Source organism: Carassius carassius, chromosome 44, assembly GCF_963082965.1.
Source record: "Carassius carassius chromosome 44, fCarCar2.1, whole genome shotgun sequence".
Classification (NCBI taxonomy): domain Eukaryota; kingdom Metazoa; phylum Chordata; class Actinopteri; order Cypriniformes; family Cyprinidae; genus Carassius; species Carassius carassius.
The window spans coordinates 9,043,104-9,064,112 of record NC_081798.1 but is presented as its reverse complement, the minus strand read 5'-3'; the positions used below and the strand labels follow the sequence as shown (position 1 = coordinate 9,064,112).

General features: G+C 37.5%; 1 protein-coding gene across 2 annotated transcripts in view; it reads left to right on the top strand.

Annotated features, from left to right (window-relative positions):
- LOC132126646 (segment polarity protein dishevelled homolog DVL-1-like) overlaps positions 1-21,009 on the top strand; it is a 35,245-nt gene that overhangs the window by 2,841 nt on the left and 11,395 nt on the right. For both annotated transcript variants that reach the window (XM_059538050.1, XM_059538051.1), the window contains exons 2-4: positions 15,322-15,391; positions 15,830-15,951; positions 19,898-20,010. In XM_059538050.1, the coding sequence (XP_059394033.1) occupies positions 15,322-15,391; positions 15,830-15,951; positions 19,898-20,010 (305 nt within the window). The remainder of the gene's footprint in view (positions 1-15,321; positions 15,392-15,829; positions 15,952-19,897; positions 20,011-21,009) is intronic.

Sequence of the window (21,009 nt, the reverse complement as noted above, 5' to 3'; positions counted from 1 at the left end):
CCTTCTGTCAGGTACTTGAGTTAGTAAGGGGTCACAGGTCAATTATTCCTGTTATGCAGAACCTTTTATTTTATTTTTTATCTTTGTGGTTTATATGTTTTTGTTGAGTGTTAGTTTATGTGAGGGTGCTGCCAACTAAATCACGTTGACACATCGCGTTCTGGAGAAATACAACCTCTGTGTCAACTCAAACGGAAGATCCCAGCTTATCATTTGGAAGAAATACATAAATTAAGAAAAAAGACAAATGTTGCATGGCGTGGATTAATCCACTAGTAATCCACTATTTTGTAGTCAAAATGACAATTTTCACCTGAGATTTGAAGCCAAAATTTTCCTTCTCCACTCTGTATTTTTACACAAAGATTGGTCAGGACAAATCATAGTCACAGTGACACTGTATCCTGTCTTCATAGTGCAGAATGCCAATTTGGTAACTATAACACTGAATGTTTCCCTCATTTAAATATGATTTTCATTGTGAAAAAGTTGTTATATCTTTATAGCTCAACGTTTTCTATTCAAATGCTCACTATGACATCATGCAAATAAATCTTAAAAGGATACTCCACCCCAAAATGAAAATATTGTCATTAATCACTTACCCCCATTTCGTTCCAAACCCGTAAAAGCTTTGGAACAAGATTTAAGATATTTTAGATGAAAACCAGGAGGCGTATGACTGTCCCATAGACTGCCAAGTAAATTACACTTTCAAGGTCCAGAAAAGTATAAAAAGCATAATCAGAATAGTCCATCTGCCATCAGTTGGTCAAAAAACAAAAATAACTACTTTATTCGTCTCCTCTGTGTCTCTGCATCACCGTAGCGCCATTTTGGAGAATATGAGCTGGCAGTATACGCTAGGGCTGTGCAAAAAATCGAATGCGATTTTCATGCACATCTCATCAGTAAAGATGCTCCTGTGATTAGAAGTATATCTCCAGCACGTGCGTTCAGATAAGGGTTGCCAGGATTTCACAACAAATCCTAACCAGTTGCTTCTTAAAACTAGTCCAATCGCGCTTCCAAGGAGGTTCCCCGATAAAAATTGCTTCACGGGGTTAAAATATAAATTTTTTGGAAGGGTTGCCTTGGTAAAATTTGCATTTTAGGGGCTAAATATCACGTTATTTGTATTGGGGTTGCTTCAAACCGCGGACATGAAAAACAATCGCAGACTTGGCAACACTGGTTCAGGTGGAGCGGCAGTTACTACACAGAGCTGTAGTCTACCGACAACTAACACAAAATCGTTTTCAAAATCGACAAAGAATCGCCTGCGATTTTAACATCGATTTTGTGTAGATTGTCAGTGAATTACGGCTCGGTGTAGTAAATGCCAACCAGTGTTGCCAAGTCTGTGGTTGTTTTTCATGTCCGCGGGTCGAAGCGACCCCAATACAAATAACGTGATATTTAGCACTTAAAATGCGAATTTTACCAAGGCAACCCTGCTAAAAAACGTATATTGTAACCCCGGGAAGCAATTTTTATCAGGGAATCTCCTGGAAGCGCGATTGGACTAGTTTTGGACTAGTTTTGAGAAGCAACTGGGCAGGATTTGTTTTGAAAACCTGACAACCCTGATCCAAACTCACGTGCTGGAGATATACTTCTAATTACAGGAGCGTCTTTACCATAGACTGTATAAAAACATGGACGTAGTGTCCGTGACGTCACCCGTAGACTCCTGAAGAGAGTTTCTGAAGCCTAAAGTGTGTAGAGCGGGCCGTCGCCATCTTGGCAGCGCGTCACCACGTGACTCTCCCGGACAATCAAAAATGGGCAAAAAGGCGGGAGCTAGTTGCTGAAGCCACACCCACCTAGCACGATGGCAGTGTCAGCAGCGGCAATCCGCCTGTCACTCAAGTGGCTACACCCTTAATTATGCAGAACTTTAAGTCTTAATATAATTTAAATGGATGAGTTATAAAAAAATTCACCCCCTCACAGTTGTCATGAAGGGCAAAATTAGCTATTTAGACCAAAATCATTTTTTGAACCAGGCTGTAAACAGGTTTTTTCCTGCTGTAAAGTTGGGCATTTTAACATGGGGAGTCTATGGGACTGACTCCCTTTTGCAGCCAGCCTCAAGCGGCCAGTCGATGAATTGCAGTTTAAGTCACTTCCTTATTGGCCTCACGAGAGAGAGCGGGAGGTTGGCGCTCGGTCTTTACTGATGAGATGTGCATGAAAATCGCATTCGATTTTTTGCACAGCCCTAGTATACGCTCTTCTGTGCCAGCCGTGCCACAAGAATACGTTTTCTGTGTGTATTTACGCTTTGATTTTAACGAAAACAGCGCATCCTTGTGGCACGGCTGACAAACGGTTGAACCACTGATGGCAGATGGACTATTCTGACGATGTCATTTACTGGACCTTTCTTTACTTGGCAGTTAATGGGACAGTCACTGGCCTCCAGGTTTTCAACAAAAAAAATATCTTAAATTGTGTTCCAAACACGAACAAAGCTTTTACGGGTTTGGAACAACATGGGGGTAAGTGATTAATGACACAATTTTCATTTTGGGGTGGAGTAACCCTTTAAGACTAGTTTATCAGTTTTTGTAAGAGTTGCCATCTGTCTCATCATGGAGATGTTTGGGCTTCTTAGGTTCCTGCTGCTGGTACTCCATACCTCTGCCAATGGACCCTTACCAGGATTAATGAAGCAAATCATCCATGTGGACGAGAAAATGTCATGGTATTCAGCAAGACACTATTGCCTGAGTAATTCTGGACTACCTAAGATAAGAAAGATGTGGAGAATCACTTCTGCCAACTAGCTCTCTTGGGTGGGACTTTATAGCTTATTTACAACTTGCTACTGGATGGATGTGACCATGCCCACTTATTTCAACTGGTATGGAGACTGTGCCTCAATGAGCAAGCTTGGATATTGGTATGCCCAGACATGAGTCAATAAACAGTTTTTTGTGTGTAATGTTTCTGGAGACTGGGTCTTTGCAAAGAAAACAAAACTTGACAAAAGTCAAAACAACAGTGTGAAACGCATCATGCTGGTCTTGCAATTATACGTAATTCTGTGGACAGCTACTATATCTGTGCTATAATAATTTATTTTGTGCAGTTATTGATTGTAGAGGATTCTGGCATGACCGTGTTTGTTTTGAGGAACATCCATTTATCTGCTTCAGAAAAGTTCAACATCCTTGAATTCTCCATGGTCAATGAAAATAAAATCTGTAAAGAAGCTCAGTCTCACTGCAAGCTGTTGAAAATGAACATAGTGATGGTGAAAACAGCTCTTTTGTGGATAATCTTTACTTTTGGATGAGGTTGTATAATAACCCTTGGACTTGGTTTGATAATGTAATAAAGATCCAAGATTGGAATGCGACCTGATAATCTAGATTTCAAAATGAATGAATGAATAATACATTTATATAGTGTTTTATTGTGTATTGTGAAAAGTGCTTTACAATCATGTGAGGGTCTCTCCTTAACCACCACCAGTGTGCAGTATCCACTTGGTGATGTGACAGCAACCACAGGACAATGGCGCCAGTGCGCTCACCACATATTAGATTCAGGTAATCAAGTGGATGGGGATTATTAGGAGGCCATGATTGACAAAAACGGGGGGCATTTTGGCCAGGACACCTGGGTTACACCCCAACTTTTTACGAGAAGTGCCATGGAATTTTTAATGACCACAGAGACTCAAGACATTGGTTTAACATCTCATCCGAAAGATTGTTGTCCAGTCAGACAAGCGTGTGGAGCTTTAAAGGATGGGGAAATGTTTGATGAGTTATGTAATGATGCACTCTCCTTCTTTTGTATGGCCACAGTGCCCTCTATGATCCTGGTGTCTGAACCCAAATCATGGATGGAGGCCTTAAAACACTGTAGAGACCGATATGTGGACTTGGCCAGTCTGTCAACAGCTATGGAGCAGCAGGTGGCTGAGAACAAAGTTAAAGACATCCATAGTAATTATGTGTGGATTGGGCTGAACTTTCTGGTGGTTAGTTGGATCTGGGTGTCTGGGGATAATATACAGTATGTGAACTGGGTGACTGGTGCAAACCAGTGTCCAGTCGCTCTTCACTGTGGAGCCCTGACAAATGGGAGACTGGAATTTCACTGTTTCCAGAAGTGACTTGAAAGGGGTATATAGAGATGAAAATCTGCTGAAGTTTAGCAGTAAAATTTTATGAAATTGCATTTCAAAGAGGGCTTTAACGCTATCAAGGTGGAAGAATGCTTGACTGAAATGTGTGCTAATTATTTAGCTGTGGACTCTGCTGGAGCTGTAGAGGTTTTGATCACTACTAAGGTTGATGATGCAAGGGACAACTTTCTGAGCAATGTTGCTGGGCAACTTTGGTTAATGTTGCCATGAATGGGCAACCAAGTGAGACACAGGGCCCACAACCGATCTAAAGTATCCTGATAAAAATTTGTTACCCATTCTCAGTGGGAAAGTGCCCAACAAACATTGCTCAATAAAAAGTTGCCTGGGTAAACCTGCTCAAAAAGTTTCCCTGTGTATCATCAGCCTAACAGTTGCTAATGAAAACAGAAAGTAAACTATTCATGAATTGTTAATGGATAATGGGTCCAGACTTTCATAGCTGATGGTGTTGGTCTAAAAATGTAGTTTTTGTTTGTATAGTCCTCCTTAAACATAGTTCATGTTTCTGTACTCTTTTCAGGGTTCTCACAGTAATGAAAAACATAATTAACTGCCATACAATTGTTTGGGGTTGAAAATATATGTTTTTGAAAGAAGTCTCTTAGGCTCACCAAGGCTGTATATATTTGATCAGAAATACAGTAAAACAGTAATATATTGTTACAATTTAAAATAACAACTTTCTTTTTTAATATATTTAAAAATTTAATGTATTCCTGTGATACAAAGCTACATTTTTAGCAGCCATTATTTCACTCTTCAGTGCCACTTGATCCTTCAGTGAAATCATTCTAATATGCAAACTTTTTATTCAAGCACTCAGTATGATGCCATGCAAATGAATCTCAAGACTAGTTTTACATTATATCAGTTTTTGTAACAGAGATGTTTGGGCTATGTATCCTTAGATGAGAATGATGCGAAGAATCTCAGCAGTTCTGCCAACCAGCTCTCTTGGGCCGCACTTATTAGCGTATTTTCATCATGGAAGTGGGTGGATGAGACCAAAACCAGTTATTTCAACTTGTATGGGGAATATGCTTTAATACATCTGCCAGGACATTGGTATACCACAACATGTGACAATGAACTATTCTTTGTGTGTATGAAAGTTTCTGGAAATTGGGTCATAATAAAATAAAAGAAAACTTGGCAAGAGGCAAAACAAAAGTGTGAAATGGATCACACTGATCTAGTGACTATACATAGTGAAGCAGATAACACCCATATCCATGCTGTGCTAAATTACAGCTTGGCCTGCACTGATTTATCTAAAGCTCTTTTGAAAGATAACTGGAGATGGGTGAACAACGAACCTGTCACAAACTCCAGCTTGTCTGCATGGTGATTGATTGGAGTGAAGAGAGACTGATGTCATAAAAATGAAATTTAAACATAAGCTTCTAAACATTAAATTCCTCTGTCTCTGTATTTTCTGACAGATGTCTGACAGATTTCAGAACAGACAGAATTATTATTTATCACAAGGCTTTGGTTTCTTGTGAGACTAGGTGAATTTCCATAGCAAAGTAAAGATTAGCTGTACAGACACCTACACACTGAACTGATCATTTTCATTTAAATGCATGCTGTTTTTCCTCAGATAAACACACCGTCAAATACACATACACGAGTTGGTAAATTTTCAGAAATGACTAATTCCTTTTATGCGGTACCTTTTCAGATGTGTAACCTCTGTTAAGTGTTAGCTTTTAGTAGTAGGCTGTAGAGCTGTAATTGGGTCACAAAAGTTAGGCCCGACAAGACCCCAGCCCGACAGGCCAACATTAGCGTAAATACTCTGTCCACATTTTGCATTTAAGACTCAATGAATATTTAGTTATCATTTGAAAAACCTTTACTCACAGAGATTAGACTAAGCCTACATGTTTTTGTGGAGGAAAATGATTGAATCCACTGTAGATGTCTTCAGCGCGTTCCTGCGCTCACTGATTGTGCGTCATTATTCACTCATTATTCTCATTATAAACATGGTCAAAACTTTTCCACACTTCTGACTTTGCTTTAGTTGCTGGTGCAACCAAAACGTAATCGCCAGAGGCAAGCCTCCGTTACACCTACTCAGCATCCATTTTTGCATCTTTCTCGCGCTAATCGAAACACGTCACATGACTGCTCGTTTACCTCGCAAACCGGAGCCCAATCACGAGCCTGGCCCGAGCCCGCATAAGATGATATAAATTAAGCCCGAACCCGTTGGGTCCCATCAAGTTCCGTCGGGTTCAGGCAAAGATCTTCAGCTAGGTTGCATACAGTTTTGCAACATGGAATTCTGGGGAAATAAATCAAACTTTATGCATCCTAGAATAAACTTCTAACTTTGTAATTCCATGTCCACTCGACCATAGATTGAAAGAAATAGATAACTGAAGAAGAAAGCCAAAACTCTAAATGCCATGAATATTTGCTGAGTAATCCAGTATTTTATAGGGTGGAGTGAAAATAAGATTTTCACTCAGAGGTATATAGGTCTGTTAGTAAAACCTGTTTACCTTTCAATCCTTGTTGTATTTATTTTCCTATGGGGACATTTAAAAAATAGGGAAAAGCTTTTGTCACTTTTTTCAAATTTATATGCCTGTATTATTAAAGATATCTCAGTGTCCTTTTAGATTCTGGTTCTTAAATTACTTTTATTTTGGTGGCTTCTTCTATATGGTTAAATCCCAGAGATATGGTGATCTCAGTTTGGCTTCATGTGCAAATTGTTGAATAATACCCATTTTCAGTAGTTGAAACCAATTTTTGAGTCAATAAACATGGCTATTTATCTGGTGCAATACATTTATTTTACCTACATTTTATAAATCTGCAAAGCTCTGGAAGGCATAATTTATCATAGTTTTATTGAGACTGATAATATTCATTAAAAATAACAGTAGCGATAGTAACAATACTGAGTAAAAATGTAACTGATGATCATATGCCAACCACACTGGATGATATGGGCATTATCTCAATAATACACCAAGGAGAATAGAAGAGAGAAGAGTTTTTGAAACCAAAAGTGTGCGGAGCGGGCCGTCGCCATCTTGGCAGCACGTCACCGCGCGTCACTCTGGGGTAATCAAAAATAGGCAAAAAGGCGGGAGCTGGTTGCTGAAACGGCAGCAGCAGCAATCCACCTGTCACTCTAGTGGCCACGTCCTTAATTATGCAGAACTTTAAGGTTTAATATAATTTAAACGGGCGAGTTATAAAAAAATTCACCCCCCCCCTCACAGTTGTCATGAAGGGTAAAATTAGCTATATAGACCAAAATAATTTTTTTGTACCCAGGCTGTAAACGTTTTTTTCTGCTGTAAAGTTGGGCATTTTAACATGGGGAGTCTATGGGATTGACTCCCTTTCGCAGCCAGCCTCAAGCGGCCGGTCGATGAATTGCAGTTTTAGTCACTTCCGTATGGGCTTCACGAGAGAGAGCGGGAGGTTGCCGCTCGGCTAATAGTCAAGGTCACAAAAGAACAATAAGCAAATGTGAATTTTATATAATTTTCCTTAAATTTGAAAATTAAAAGTCTTGCTGGAAAAGAAAAATCATAGTGAGGAACAGGCCAAAAACCCTTATTTTATATATTATATATTTAATTTAAATAATCTTTAATTGACTTTAATTTGATGAAAGAATACCGTATTTTACTTTTTTTCATAGTTTGGCTGGTCCTGCGACTTATAGTCAGGTGCAACTTATTTATCAAAATTAATTTGACATGAACAGAGAGAAATGAAATAAAAGAGAAAATATTACCGTCTACAGCCACAAGAGGGCGCTCTATGCCTCTCAGTGCTCCTTGTAGTATACAACTGTGCAGCATAGAGCGCCCTCTCGCGGCTGTAGACGGTAATGTTTTCTCTTGGTTCTTGGTTCTAAATAAATGCGACTTATATGCGACTTCCTTATCATGACGTATTTTTGGACTGATGCAACTTATACTCAGGTGCGACTTATAGTCCGAAAAATACGGTACATAGAATTGTTATATTTGTTTGTTTTGTGCAGTGATTGCTTGGAGAGGATTCTAGCATGACTGTGTTTGCTATGAGGAACACCCATTTATCTGCTTCAGAAATGTGAACAAAATTCTGGAATTCTCCATGGTCAATGAAAATAAAGCCTGGAAAGAAGCTCAGTCTCACTGCAAGCTGTTGAACATGAACCTAGTGATGGTGAAAACTAGGGATGTGCACGGATAGTCGAACATTCGAATATTCGTTCTGCTCTAATTATTCGATAAATAAAAATGATATTCGAATTTCGCAAAAAAAAAGAAAAAAAAAGTTCACAATAAAACCTAATTTGGTCACTTTCTGTGATTCTCCACGGCATATTTGAAGGTGTATGCAAGCAAAAAATAATTAATGAATGATTAAGGGGCCATTCACATATCGCGCCTAATAACACGTGGAAAAGGCTATGCGCGCCGCTTTCTCCTTCTTTCCAAAGCGCTCCGGCAGAAGCGCTCCTGAGGCGACGTGTTCTCTCCATGAAGACGCGGAAATTTCAGCAAAGGATAAATGTATTTGCAGCACAAAAAAAAATCGCTTTCAGTAGCTCTGCTACTAAATTTATTTCAAAATGGCAATCCATATACAGATATAATCAGCTGTTCCTTCATCTTGGCTGAGCTTTCAACGTTGTTACAGGAAAGGATGAAGCTGAATGTTTAATTCTTGTCACATGACCTGCGGTGCGCTTGCAGCATTCTGAAAGTTGAGATGTTTTTAACTCGATGCTGTGCGGACGCGCCTGGAAAAAACGGGACCGCGTCGCGCTTCCATTATGAGCGCGCATACCACGTGCCTACATTGGAAATAACGAACTTGAGCATGCAAAAGACGCGATATGTGAACGCCCCCTAAAAGAACTGCGGTCTTCTACAGTACTTCACATATGCCGTGGAGAATCACAGAAAGTGATCCAAGAACATTGTTGCAGCATCTCTCAAGCAACGAATAAACACCGCTAACTTGGAGAATGCAGTGAAAACTCCTCTTCTCGCGTCTGCCCTAGACCCTCGGCACAAACATCTCAGGTTTCTCGATGAAAACATGAGAGAAGTAAGAAAAAAAAAAACTTTTTTGAACATTATCAGAACATTTTCCTTGATGCGAGTGGTGCGGATGCAGCCGCCATCACCAACGATGAAGAGGATGCAATGCCCACTCGTTGGAAAAGGCTGAGCCAGTTCTCCAGCGATGATTACAGAGAGTTCAGCCGAGATGAGTGGGAACAGTTCTTGCTGGAGCCATAGGCGCCGATTTATGTTTTTCTCCGTGGGTGCTCAAGGGCGCACGCCATTTAAAAAATTAAAAAATAGACTAGGCTATTCAAAAAATATTGCATTTCAGAACCTTAGGCTAATGGACAGCGGCCGATACAAACAAACACAACAGCGTCACTTCTCAAAAATACAAACAGGATTGGAGATGAAAAGTTTAACTGACACGTAACCGCTAATGCGTTCAGCTTCTTGGGAAATTAATGTTTTGTAAATATTGATTAAAAAACTATTGCGAAAGGACAGCGTTTCCATTAACCGATTGTTGTGACTAAAATAATGAGTTTCTGGGAATGTCTACCTCATTTATGTTTCGAGGTTTCTTTTGATAGTGGCATGGCTTTTCTTTGAGGTTTCAAATCCATTATTCATATAGGCTAAAAAATATTTTTTTATTTTATGTATTTAACAAAGAACTCGTATTCTGTCCAAAAGTAGGCTACTTTTGTGTCCATTAGTTTTTCCTCTTTTAAACCGTATATAGGCCTATACTTGAGCAGAAAAATGTTCCCATTTAAACCCTGTTACGAACTTTAAGGAGTCTAGGGAATGTACCGTAACATTTACATATTAACGTACTGCTGGGTATGAAATGAGGTGGAAGAACATGACAGACAAAACTTTGAAAGAGAAAAAATACTGGACGTTTATTCACAAAAAGCCAAAGCCACTAGATCCAGTAAAATAACAATAATAATGTGCGCTATGTACAAGGTGAAAATGTAAACAAACAAACAATAAAATGGGAAAAGAATGAAAGCGGCGCCAAAGGAAAGAACAAAATATAAGAAAACAATCCTTAATCTAAACCTAATCTAACCAAAGCAAAATGTAGAAAATAAACCGAAATCTTCAGTGCATCCGGCACCTTAACTAAACTGTCTAACAAAAACAGAAATACAATGTGTGGCGCTCACTTCTTACCTAGTGTGTCTATACAATATGTACAGTGTATATCGCGATATACTGACCTGCGTTCTCTTCCCTCTGTACTACCAGCTGTTACTCAAGGTCTCATAGCGAACGAATAACTCTTAGTCTGATTAATGATTAGTGATTACGGAAAGCAGTAAATGATTACATACTCGCACGATACTGTATAGTGGGGGATGGGACGTTTTCAGAAACGCTGTGATTGGTGGATAGGATATGGAACATGCATGCGACTGGTTATGTCACTGTCACTGACAACAACATAACCAATCACAGTGTGGCAGACGCTTCATAGCGCCAACTGCAATGTTTAATTTTAAATAAATGTAGCCTACTGGCAGTCTGGCACTGGCACACGTGGGTGCTCATTTTCCGTGGGTGCTCGGTATTTTCCGTGGGTGCTCGAGCCCCGGAGCACCCACGGTATCGGCGCCTATGGCTGGAGCCATGTATTCCACCAGATGAGGATCCCATTCAGTGGTGAAACCAAAACACGAAGCGCTTCACAAAACGTATTCGCTTAGCACACCGTTATTTGTGAGTCCTGCCAACGTCTGTGCCGTCAGAGCGCGTTTTCTCCGTGGCCGGCCTTACTGTTAACATACTAAGAAGCCGACTTTCCCCCGATCATGTTTACATGCCCGTATTTCTTAACAAGAACATTTGAAACAATAGAAAAAAAGAAAAAAAGATTTGCTGACAGTTTAAAAGTTAAGTGTAAGCTACATTCTGTACAATAGCCTAATTGCTGCAGGCTGCTTTACGTTTTTTCTTTGTTCACTTTTTTTTTTTTTTTGCTTTTAATCTGTAGCCTACTTTTGTTTGTTTGCACGCATTGTTAAATGTTTTCAGCTACAAAACACGATGTGTAATGTTCAAGCTTATTGTAAGCTTGTTCAAAATGACGAAAACAAATGTTGCTGAAAAATAACGTCTGACTCATTAAACTTAATTTAAATAAACGAATATTCGTATTTTGTGAGCTCAAATATTCGAATGTGATATTTGTGGAAAACGCCCATCCCTAGTGAAAACGGAAGCAGAATTGACTGTGTTAGTGGTTTATATCCATGGAATACACACGTTTGTGGATAATCTTTACTTTTGGATGGGGTTGTATAATAACCCTTGGTTTTGGTTTAATAGCCTATTAAAGATTCAGTATTGGAATAGCATGCAACCTGATAATGTAGATTTCACGAACAGAACCATTTCACCAAACAGACAAGCGTGTGGAGCTTTAAAGGATGGGGAAATGTTTGATGAGTCATGTAATGATGCACTCCCCTTCTTTTGTATGGCCACAGTGCGCTCTATGATGCTGGTGTCAGAACCCAAGACATGGATGGAGGCCTTAAAACACTGTAGAGACCGATATGTGGACTTGGCCAGTCTGTCAACAGCTATGGAGCAGCAAGTGGCTGAGAATAAAGTTAAAGACATCCAGAGTAATTATGTGTGAATTGGGCTGAACTTTGGTGGGTAGTTGGATCTGGGTGTCTGGGGATAAAATACAGTATGTGAACTGGGTGACTGGTGCAAACCAGTGTCCAGTCGCTCTTCACTGTGGAGCCCAGTCTGTAGCAAATGGAAAGTGGGAGCCAAGACCTTGTGAGGAGAGACTGGAATTTCTATGTTTTCAGACTTAAAAATAAAGACAGACTGGAAAAATGCTAAATTTGAATTAGTCTATTATAATGCTTGCTATTAAAAACAGATAATAAAGCGTTCTGTTTTATCTAATGGATAATGATGCAGTTATTTCAAACTTTTAATAAATGTAACTAATATAGCTAAATATTTAATAAAGTGCAATTAAGTTTTTTGTTAACTGGTGTTTAGTCTTGCAAGTAATCTCCTGCATAGGTAAAATAGATGTTCATGTGTAGTCCTGAAACATTGTACTTATCTTTGTACAGAGTTCCCACAATAATGGAATTCTTTTAGTTTACTTGTGTATTGTACCATAGTTATGCTATGAATGATTATTTACTGAATCTGTCTGAATTGTATTTATTGCCCCAAGAAACTTCTTTCCGACAACAAATCAATTGAATACATCAAACTCGAAATTACAACTTCATAAGTGGGAAGTAGGAAGTTTAAATGCTATTTTTGCTGTTTAATACATATAATATGCATCAAATGGTTATGTATGTGAATATACATTACTGTAATGGTAGGAGAGAGCAATGTAGATGTTGTGACAAAAATTAATAAAACTTGCCAGTACAAATGCTGTGTTTTTCTCCTCCACCTTATTTAAAGTTTAAGGCTTGCCCAACTCAGAGACTCGGGTATCAAAATTATCTCAGTTTCCCAGTTGTAAATACACATAGAGAAGGTGTACATGTCCAATTTCCAAATAGAAAACTCATATTTATGATTATTCCAATAGCATGTGAAAGCAGCATATTAGATGGGTGCTGCAGTGATCTACTCTGAAAACAACATGGGCCATTTGTGTTAAAAACATAACAATGTTCAGTATATATCAAAGATCTGGAACAGACAATGCAGTTGTGGTTAAAACACGTGTTGCGGATAGGGATGCATCAAAAGTTCGCAAACTGAAATTATTGAGCCAAAAATAGCCAAAAAAGTGCGGTCACAATAAAAGGCAAAGCATGGATCCAACATAATGATACACATCCGAGTTCTTTCTCAACTGTTTACGTTCACTTAGAACCTAAACAACAGTTTTTACTTGCCAAGGCATGTATTTGTCCGTTCAAGCGAAAGAAGAGGCAAAACTTAATTTGCTGTACAAGAACTGTGAGACGTGGCACTCTGCGTGTGCACGTGGGTGCTGGGTTGTGTATTTCGCATTTATTTGTGCTTGCAAGTTTAAATTGGTTGGTGTGTTTTCTTCATTCAAGCGCAAGACACCACGAAAGAGAATTTAATTCTGTTTTTCGCACAGCCTGAGTCACGGCCCTCTGTGTGCACACCGAACACGGAGCATGAGTACTCAGTTGTGTTCTTCCATGTCTTGTGCTTAAATTCTTTTAAATCTTTTGAATGTTTAAATTGAAAAGGCTTAAAGACATGTGCAAATGATAAGATTTTGTGATGACGTGTAACAGTGTGCCATCAACAGTTTTGAGTGTCTTTCATGCTGGCCTTGGGCAGTTAGTTGAAATCACCAAGGAACCCCCCCCAAAGCCATCGGCCCCTATAATCGTTACCACCTTTCACCCCACTAACTAGGGCCCTGGATGTGCTCACTCTGCTTCTGAAATGGATTCATGATGCGAGGCAACAACACTCCCGTCCGATGTAGATACAGTGTTAGGATCACAAGGAAGCCAATGCAAAGCCTGTATTTTTGTCACAACTCACACTACACATCTTGTAATCTGATTTCTAAGGTTTTGTTGATTGAGTAATACTGTATTTGTGTCTCTCTAGTATTTCAATGGGCAGGGCAACAGCGATGTAGAAATAGATGTTGATCTTCTGCAGAGGTGGGCTTTCAACACATTATGACATCATAACATAACAAAATACAAAATAGTCAAGTTTTAATAAAGGCTGTGTTTGAACTGACGAGAACGTTCTGTGTTCTGATATTTACTGGATGTTTTACATTACAATGACAATGGCCAAAAGATAAGGGAAATGTGATTTCTCAGTTTATGACCCCTTTAAAATCTTGCTTCTGTGTCTGTAGTTTCTGATATATTTGCTTTCTCATGAGACAAGATGAATTTCCATAGCAAAATACAGATTATCTAAACAGACACCAGCATCCTTACTGAACCTTTCATTTAAATATATGCACTCTTTTCTCAGACAGACACTCTTCTTTTTTTAGGCTGGTTTGCTGTTATCTGCCTGCATATGGTTGGCATACTTGAGTTGACACATTCATTACAAGCTGGCATGTGAGATCCTCACCATATGCCCTTTTATTCAAATCCATTGTAACAGTTTAATTAGCAAAGTCAGTCTGAGCAACAAATTCATTTATTTATAAATATAACACACTTTTTTTTAAGGCAATACACTACATGCAAAAACATTTTCAAAAAATCATTGCTTATGTGTCAGCACAGGTCGGTGGACATCATGCACCTCATCAGCAATCATTCATCATGCTTTTCATATTTATATAATTTAATGTAAGCCTAAATAACTTAAATCTATCACACAAAGAGTATCATTTTTCTGCAGATAAATGAACACTTTAAATAATAATTTTATACAATTTCAGTAAAGCAATAAATGACTTCAATTTTAGACATAATATTGCTTGTTTTTGCTCAATTTTGCCAACGAAAATAGTTCCAAACAGATCAAAGCACTGTTTTGTGTCTCTAAGTAATGGACAGTGTTTTTTCATTGAATGAATTAGCTTTTTGAACGAATCGGTTGAATAAATGATTCAGTGATTCACTCATTAACTCAAATGATTTGTTTCTGAATGAATCAGCTGTTTGAATGAACTCACTCATTAACATTCACTTGCTCTCACCTACTGGCGGTTTTAGTTTCACATTAAACAATTTTTTTCATGTTTTAAATTATTTCAAATATCAGTATTCAACGTTCTGTTAAAAACAAAACATATGTTTTTAACAGACAATATAATTGTTAATTAATAATAATTAATTATGAAATAATGTATTCATAATTGATAACATTTAAAATGTATAGTATACTGTATAATCAGTGTCACATGTTGTACATGTTGTACATGGTGCATGGTTACTGGTGGGTTTTCACTGCAAAACAACAGAAAAAAGCAGTTTTTGGGAAAAGCGGCAAATTCTGTCATTCAGTCAGAACAAAAGGTCCTGAAAAATCCTGGTGGGACTGATCAGTGGTATATACAACATCCACAAACAACACAGCAGTTTTATTCAAACGCTATTCCAATTAATAATACATGCCTCTTTTTCTTTTGTGTCTCTGCAGGGTTGTCAAAGAAGAAGTCTCCGACGATAATGCCAAACTGCCTTGTTTCAACGGGAGAGTGGTGTCATGGGTGAGCTGCGATAACCTCTGCCTTATATAACTGAATCTGAATCAGAGTGGAAAAGGCAGGCAGTCATGCATTCATATGTCATAAGAAAGATGCAGCACATGCCCTAAATCATAAGCTGCATAATACTGGACATCAGCAGTTTTAGTTCTCTGATTCATTAAACTAATTATGTCTGAAAGGACTTTGAAGTCGGACAGATTCTAAAGTGTAATGCATAATTCAGGAAATTACATTCTGCTGGATGCCATTTTTATTTAACGCCTTTGACGCCTTTGTTTGTTGCTGTCTTTTGTCACGAGATAAGTAGAACATTTAAAACATCCTGTTTATCCAAACTGAGTGAGGGATAAAGAAGAGCCATTGAAATCTGCACATTGTGCACAAAAAGCAAATAGACAATTACATTTTTTAAACATGCATTTATGTATATGTTTGTAGCTTGTATTGGCCGAGAGCTCCCACACAGATGGGATGTCGGTGTGCACTGACAGTCATACAGAGCTGCCCCCACCACTGGAGAGGACGGGAGGCATCGGAGACTCCAGACCCCCCTCATTCCAGTGAGTATCAACACACATGTATCCTGTGCAGCCAACACCAGGACAAATCCACTGAACATATGCACAACTTGTACATGTCATATTTCAGCACACATCAGTGCTGATAGCCTCGTGGTTAGTGTGCCAACATTTAGCGCAACTGCGCTCACAGTGAACTGAGTTTGAATTTTTTTCGTATATAAGAAATTATTACTTTTATTTAACAAGGATGCATTAAATTAAACATATGCAACATTAAATACATTTATAATGTTACAAAAGATTTCCTTTGTCAATAAAAGATGTTCTTTTGAATGGTTTTTGATTGTAATAAGAATAATGAATTTTGATTGTAATAAGCAGCAAATCAGCATATTAGAATGATTTCTCAACGATCCTTTGACACTGAAGACTGGAGTTATGGCTGCTGGAAATTTAGCTTAACCATCAGAGGAATAAATTACATTTTAAAATACTTTTTTTTTTTTTTGAGCATGATTGCACAATTACCTGATTTGCATATGTTCTTTAGGTAATCAAATGAGAGAACACATACAAAATAAAAACAAATTCCCTCCTTTTAATGCACTTGCTGAATCAAACTCATTCACCTGATCTTCTGCTATAAAGTTAAGAGGTACAAAATGTTATTTGGATCAATTAAACATACATGATTTGAGAAATGGTATGATCTCTTTATATTGCTATGGTATAATTGTTTTATATAACTGAATTGTGTGGGCCTGGTCAAGTATAAACGTTTAGTGTTCAAGTTATTTAATACTTAATTTTATGCTGTCATTGTGAGCTTAACCACTGAAAACATCCATTTATAGTGTGCACCAGATGTGCTGATTATTAAATTATTAAATGTGCATGCACACTTGCATTAGTGATACACTCCTTCCTTCTCAAACATTCTGCACAGTCTGTGTTTTTTCCTCACCTGCACACATTAATACACCTCCTTCCTTTCTACATCTCCTTTTTCCATGCTTCTTTTCCATGAACTAAATGTTTCGCTCTCACAGACTTTATGATCATTCATGTACATCATTTTTTTTGTACAAGATGATTTGTCTTGTGAACCTCTACAGCCCCCATCTATAAGGCTCAAGTAGTCCTTCATCAACATCAAACCAGAAACAGGTTGATTTTTAAAGAACTTGTGCCATTTTTTTGTCTTTTAGCTTTCTTACTTACAGGAAAAGTTCACTCAAAAGTGAAAATTCTGTCATTAATTTCTCACCCTCATGTCGTTCCAAACCTGCAAGGCCTTCATTCATCTTCAGAACACAAATTAAGATATTTTTGATGCAATCCAGGAGCTCACTAACCCCTTAAAAAATTTAGCTAATAGATATCACCATACTAAGCTAGCTGACTGATTACATTAAGAATTGCAAACTTTTTTCTGTCACAAGCTTTTAATGTAATATGCAAATTAGATATTATCTAAGTAAATGTGCACACATTTTGCATTTCCAGAACATAAATCTAAAAACTGGATAAAGCTTAGTTCAAAAATCTTTCATTTTTTTTTCATTTTTTCATTTTCATTTTGTTAATTTTTAGAGTTAAAGATGTGTGTGTGTGTGTGTGTGTGTGTGTGTATGTGTATGTGTGTGTGTGTGTGTGTGTTTTAAATAATTTATTACATTTTAAGTAAATAATATTAATATTTTGTTTTGTTGGAAAATGTTTTAGCATGTAGTGTATTATATTAAAAATGTGTGTTATATTTAAAAATAAATAAATAAATACAATGATTGTGGCAATACAACACAATCACAATAATCCCAATTCATTATTAAATGAATTTACAGGTCTGAAATTTTGCATTCATAATTTCTGTTTTCAAAGCAAAATCAAAAATCTTTTCAAGAACCCTCTGAATCCTGCTGATGTAATCCCCGGGGAACCTTTACCCCCGGTCGGGAATCCCTGATTTACATAATAATCTCTCTCACACATGTTTATATTGTGGACGTAGGAATATCAACAGCAAAAAGAGGGCAGATCCCTTTGGCTCTTGCTCCCCCACTGGGCTCAGTCATCCAGAAAGCATGAGACACAAATGTTGAAGGGAGTTGTGGCAAACAATGAATGGTGTATCTGCCCATAGCAGAACACCGCAGGAGGGATCTTTATGAATTTGCTTCACTGTTATGAAATGGAATGACCAAATAAAAAAATAATGTTCAAGATTTTAACGTTCAGAGGGGAGGACAGAGAGAGACATCTTTTGCATTTTTATAGATAATGACCTTCATACTAGATTAAATTAATCTTTATTGTCATTGTGCAGAGTACAGTTAACATCTAACCAGAACTGGAAAGAACACTATAGTGTGCAAGTGAAAAAGGGGTTCAGAATGCTAGAGAACAGTACTGTGCAGATGAAAAGGACTATAAATAGAATAGGTCATCTGAATAATAGTGTATGAATGTCTATAAATAGAGAAGATGCTGTGAATTCATTAAAATAACAGAAATAGTACAAATGTTTCAAGGGTAGGACTGATGTAGTAACTATTGTGAGCTATAATAAATGATGCTTGCACTGTACAAAATATACTGTTAAATTGCTGTTTTTCATTATACAGTAATTCATAGTTTTTATTTGCAAAAACTATTTACAGTAAAATTACATGTAATCAGTTGTTGTTGTTTTTTTGTAAAACTGTTTTTTACAGTGTGGATCATTATTATAATTTTAATTATAACAGTCACATTCATGCATCCTGTTCCTTTTATAAGGAAAGAAAGCAAAACAAGTTTGTGCAAAACAAATTTGTGTGGTTTATATTTGTTGCAGAATATGAAGGAATGTTTTTGCAGCTCTTAACTTGATTAGTGATAATGCCAAATGATATCCCATGGTAAAAATGGTTGTTGGCTATGAAGTTGTATTTGAGCCATACAGATGGGTATGTCACTATGCTATTGCTGTAATATTTCTGCCCTCTTGTGGCTGATTTTTAAAATGTACAGGAAAGCAAAAACTTACCAGATTACATAACTAAGGCAATGGCATGTCCTTAATTTCCTACACTGGTTGACTGATTCACTGCTTACACATTTGTTTCCTTCATGCAGCGTAACTCACATTTTTGGTTAGAAATAATATACTGTAATACATTACTGTTCAAAAGTTTTGGGTCAGTTTTTTTGTTGTAATGCTGCATCTATTTGACCATAAATACAGTAAAAGCAGTAATGTCATAAAACATTATAGTTTTTAAATCAAATGTTGTCTATTTTCACTTCAATGTTCATTAATATTAATTAATATAAAATAGAATTTATTGATGTAATGGCAAAGCAGAATTGTCAGCAACCATTAGTCTATTTTTCAGTGTCACTGTGCCAATTAATTTAATTTAATGTTATTTTTATTACATCACCATGTTTGTAATAAAGTAACAATAACTGATATGTCTCTTTCTTGTTTAATTATTCATTTGTTCTTAAATATTCATCAATTTCTTCGGCCTGCTGTGTATTTAAAAGTATTGTGTCTTACACTTTGGAAAGGAAAGACTCATTTTTTATATTTACAAAGAGATACAATGGTTATCCGATTCAGGGGTTATGAACTATATACATGTCCTTCATAGGGCGTCTGGTTGTTGGAGGGGTTTGTGATATTTCTTAGTGAAGGTGGAATAAATTTCTCACCTTGCTCAGGTTTCTGCTGAAAGCACATATAGATGTACAGTTGCCTGCCCCAGGGGTGTAATTCTGAAACCAATCTTTCATGATGAAACACCCCCTATGTGTTAAAATCATTATTCACTCTCTCCCTTTCTGCCCTTCTCACAAAAGCTAAAATAGTCTGCATTCCATCACATATGTATATCCTACATGCACATAGGTGACATACACATGAGCAGTTTGTATCAGATAATGCAGTTGTCACTCAGAGCTTATGCTGCATATGTTTCTGTTCGTGTGCTTGCTGCAGTGCTAATGCAGTGAACAGTCGAGACGGGATGGACACAGAAACTGGAAGCGAGTCTGTTCTCCGTCACCGTCGAGAGAGGGAACGAGAAAGGACCAGACGGAGGAGAGATGAATGTGAGTGTAGCTCTGAGAATAAATACTGTAATTTTAGCATATTTGACCAAATCCCTTCTGCACATGCCAGTTATTTTTACCACATTCTTTATCAAAAGTGATATAATCATGGCTTGATCCTACCGTGAGAATGGCAAATGTTTTTAACCCCCTCTTATGCAGGGTATCTGCACCATTAGTGTGCTAAATACATTTGTCTTTTTAAACCAAGGTCAAAAAGTAATCTCTTTTTGTATGTTTGTTTTGTGAATATTGCTGTATTGATATTTGTATTTTTTTATTTTTTTTATGTGTGCATTGGCTTGTAATAAGCTCATTTATCATCTCAGGGGAAAGTCTTAATTTATCCTTAATTACTTGCCATGACAGACTGAAACAACTTCATCTTTTTTTTTTTTTTCATAAATATGTTCTCAGATTAATATTACAGAAAAATCTAAATAAATCAATCTGCCATTTAAATGGCATTTAACAGACACTCTCATCGTACACTTTATTTCCCTTTATTGCTTTGTTCTGTATTTGATTTTCCCTTCATTGATTGTTGGCACATGAAAATAACTGCACAAATAATGAACACATCCGTAGACTGTACAATGACAAAACTGTTACATTCATATACAACATCAGGAGTTAACAAAAAGAATCACACACCCTTCCTGTCAATTCAACAAAGTCCTCACCCTAGCAAAACAAATGCTTTCTCACACACAAACACACCCAGACCTCTAAACAGTAATTTATCTGTGTGTTTGTGACAGTAGCGCGGTGCTCTCTGTTGGTCCATTAGTTCCTGCCGATCATTAATCAGTGTGGCTTAATTAGGTGGCCAGTCTGGAGACAGTGTCAGTGGTGACAGTGAAACACTGAGTTCACAATTAATAGGACATAAAGGAGAAACAAATATAAGGTATACCAGACTTAGTGTTTCTCTGGGAATAGCACGGCACCAGACTGTATTCTGTGTTGTACCCCTTTTCAACAAAATGCAAAGCAGGC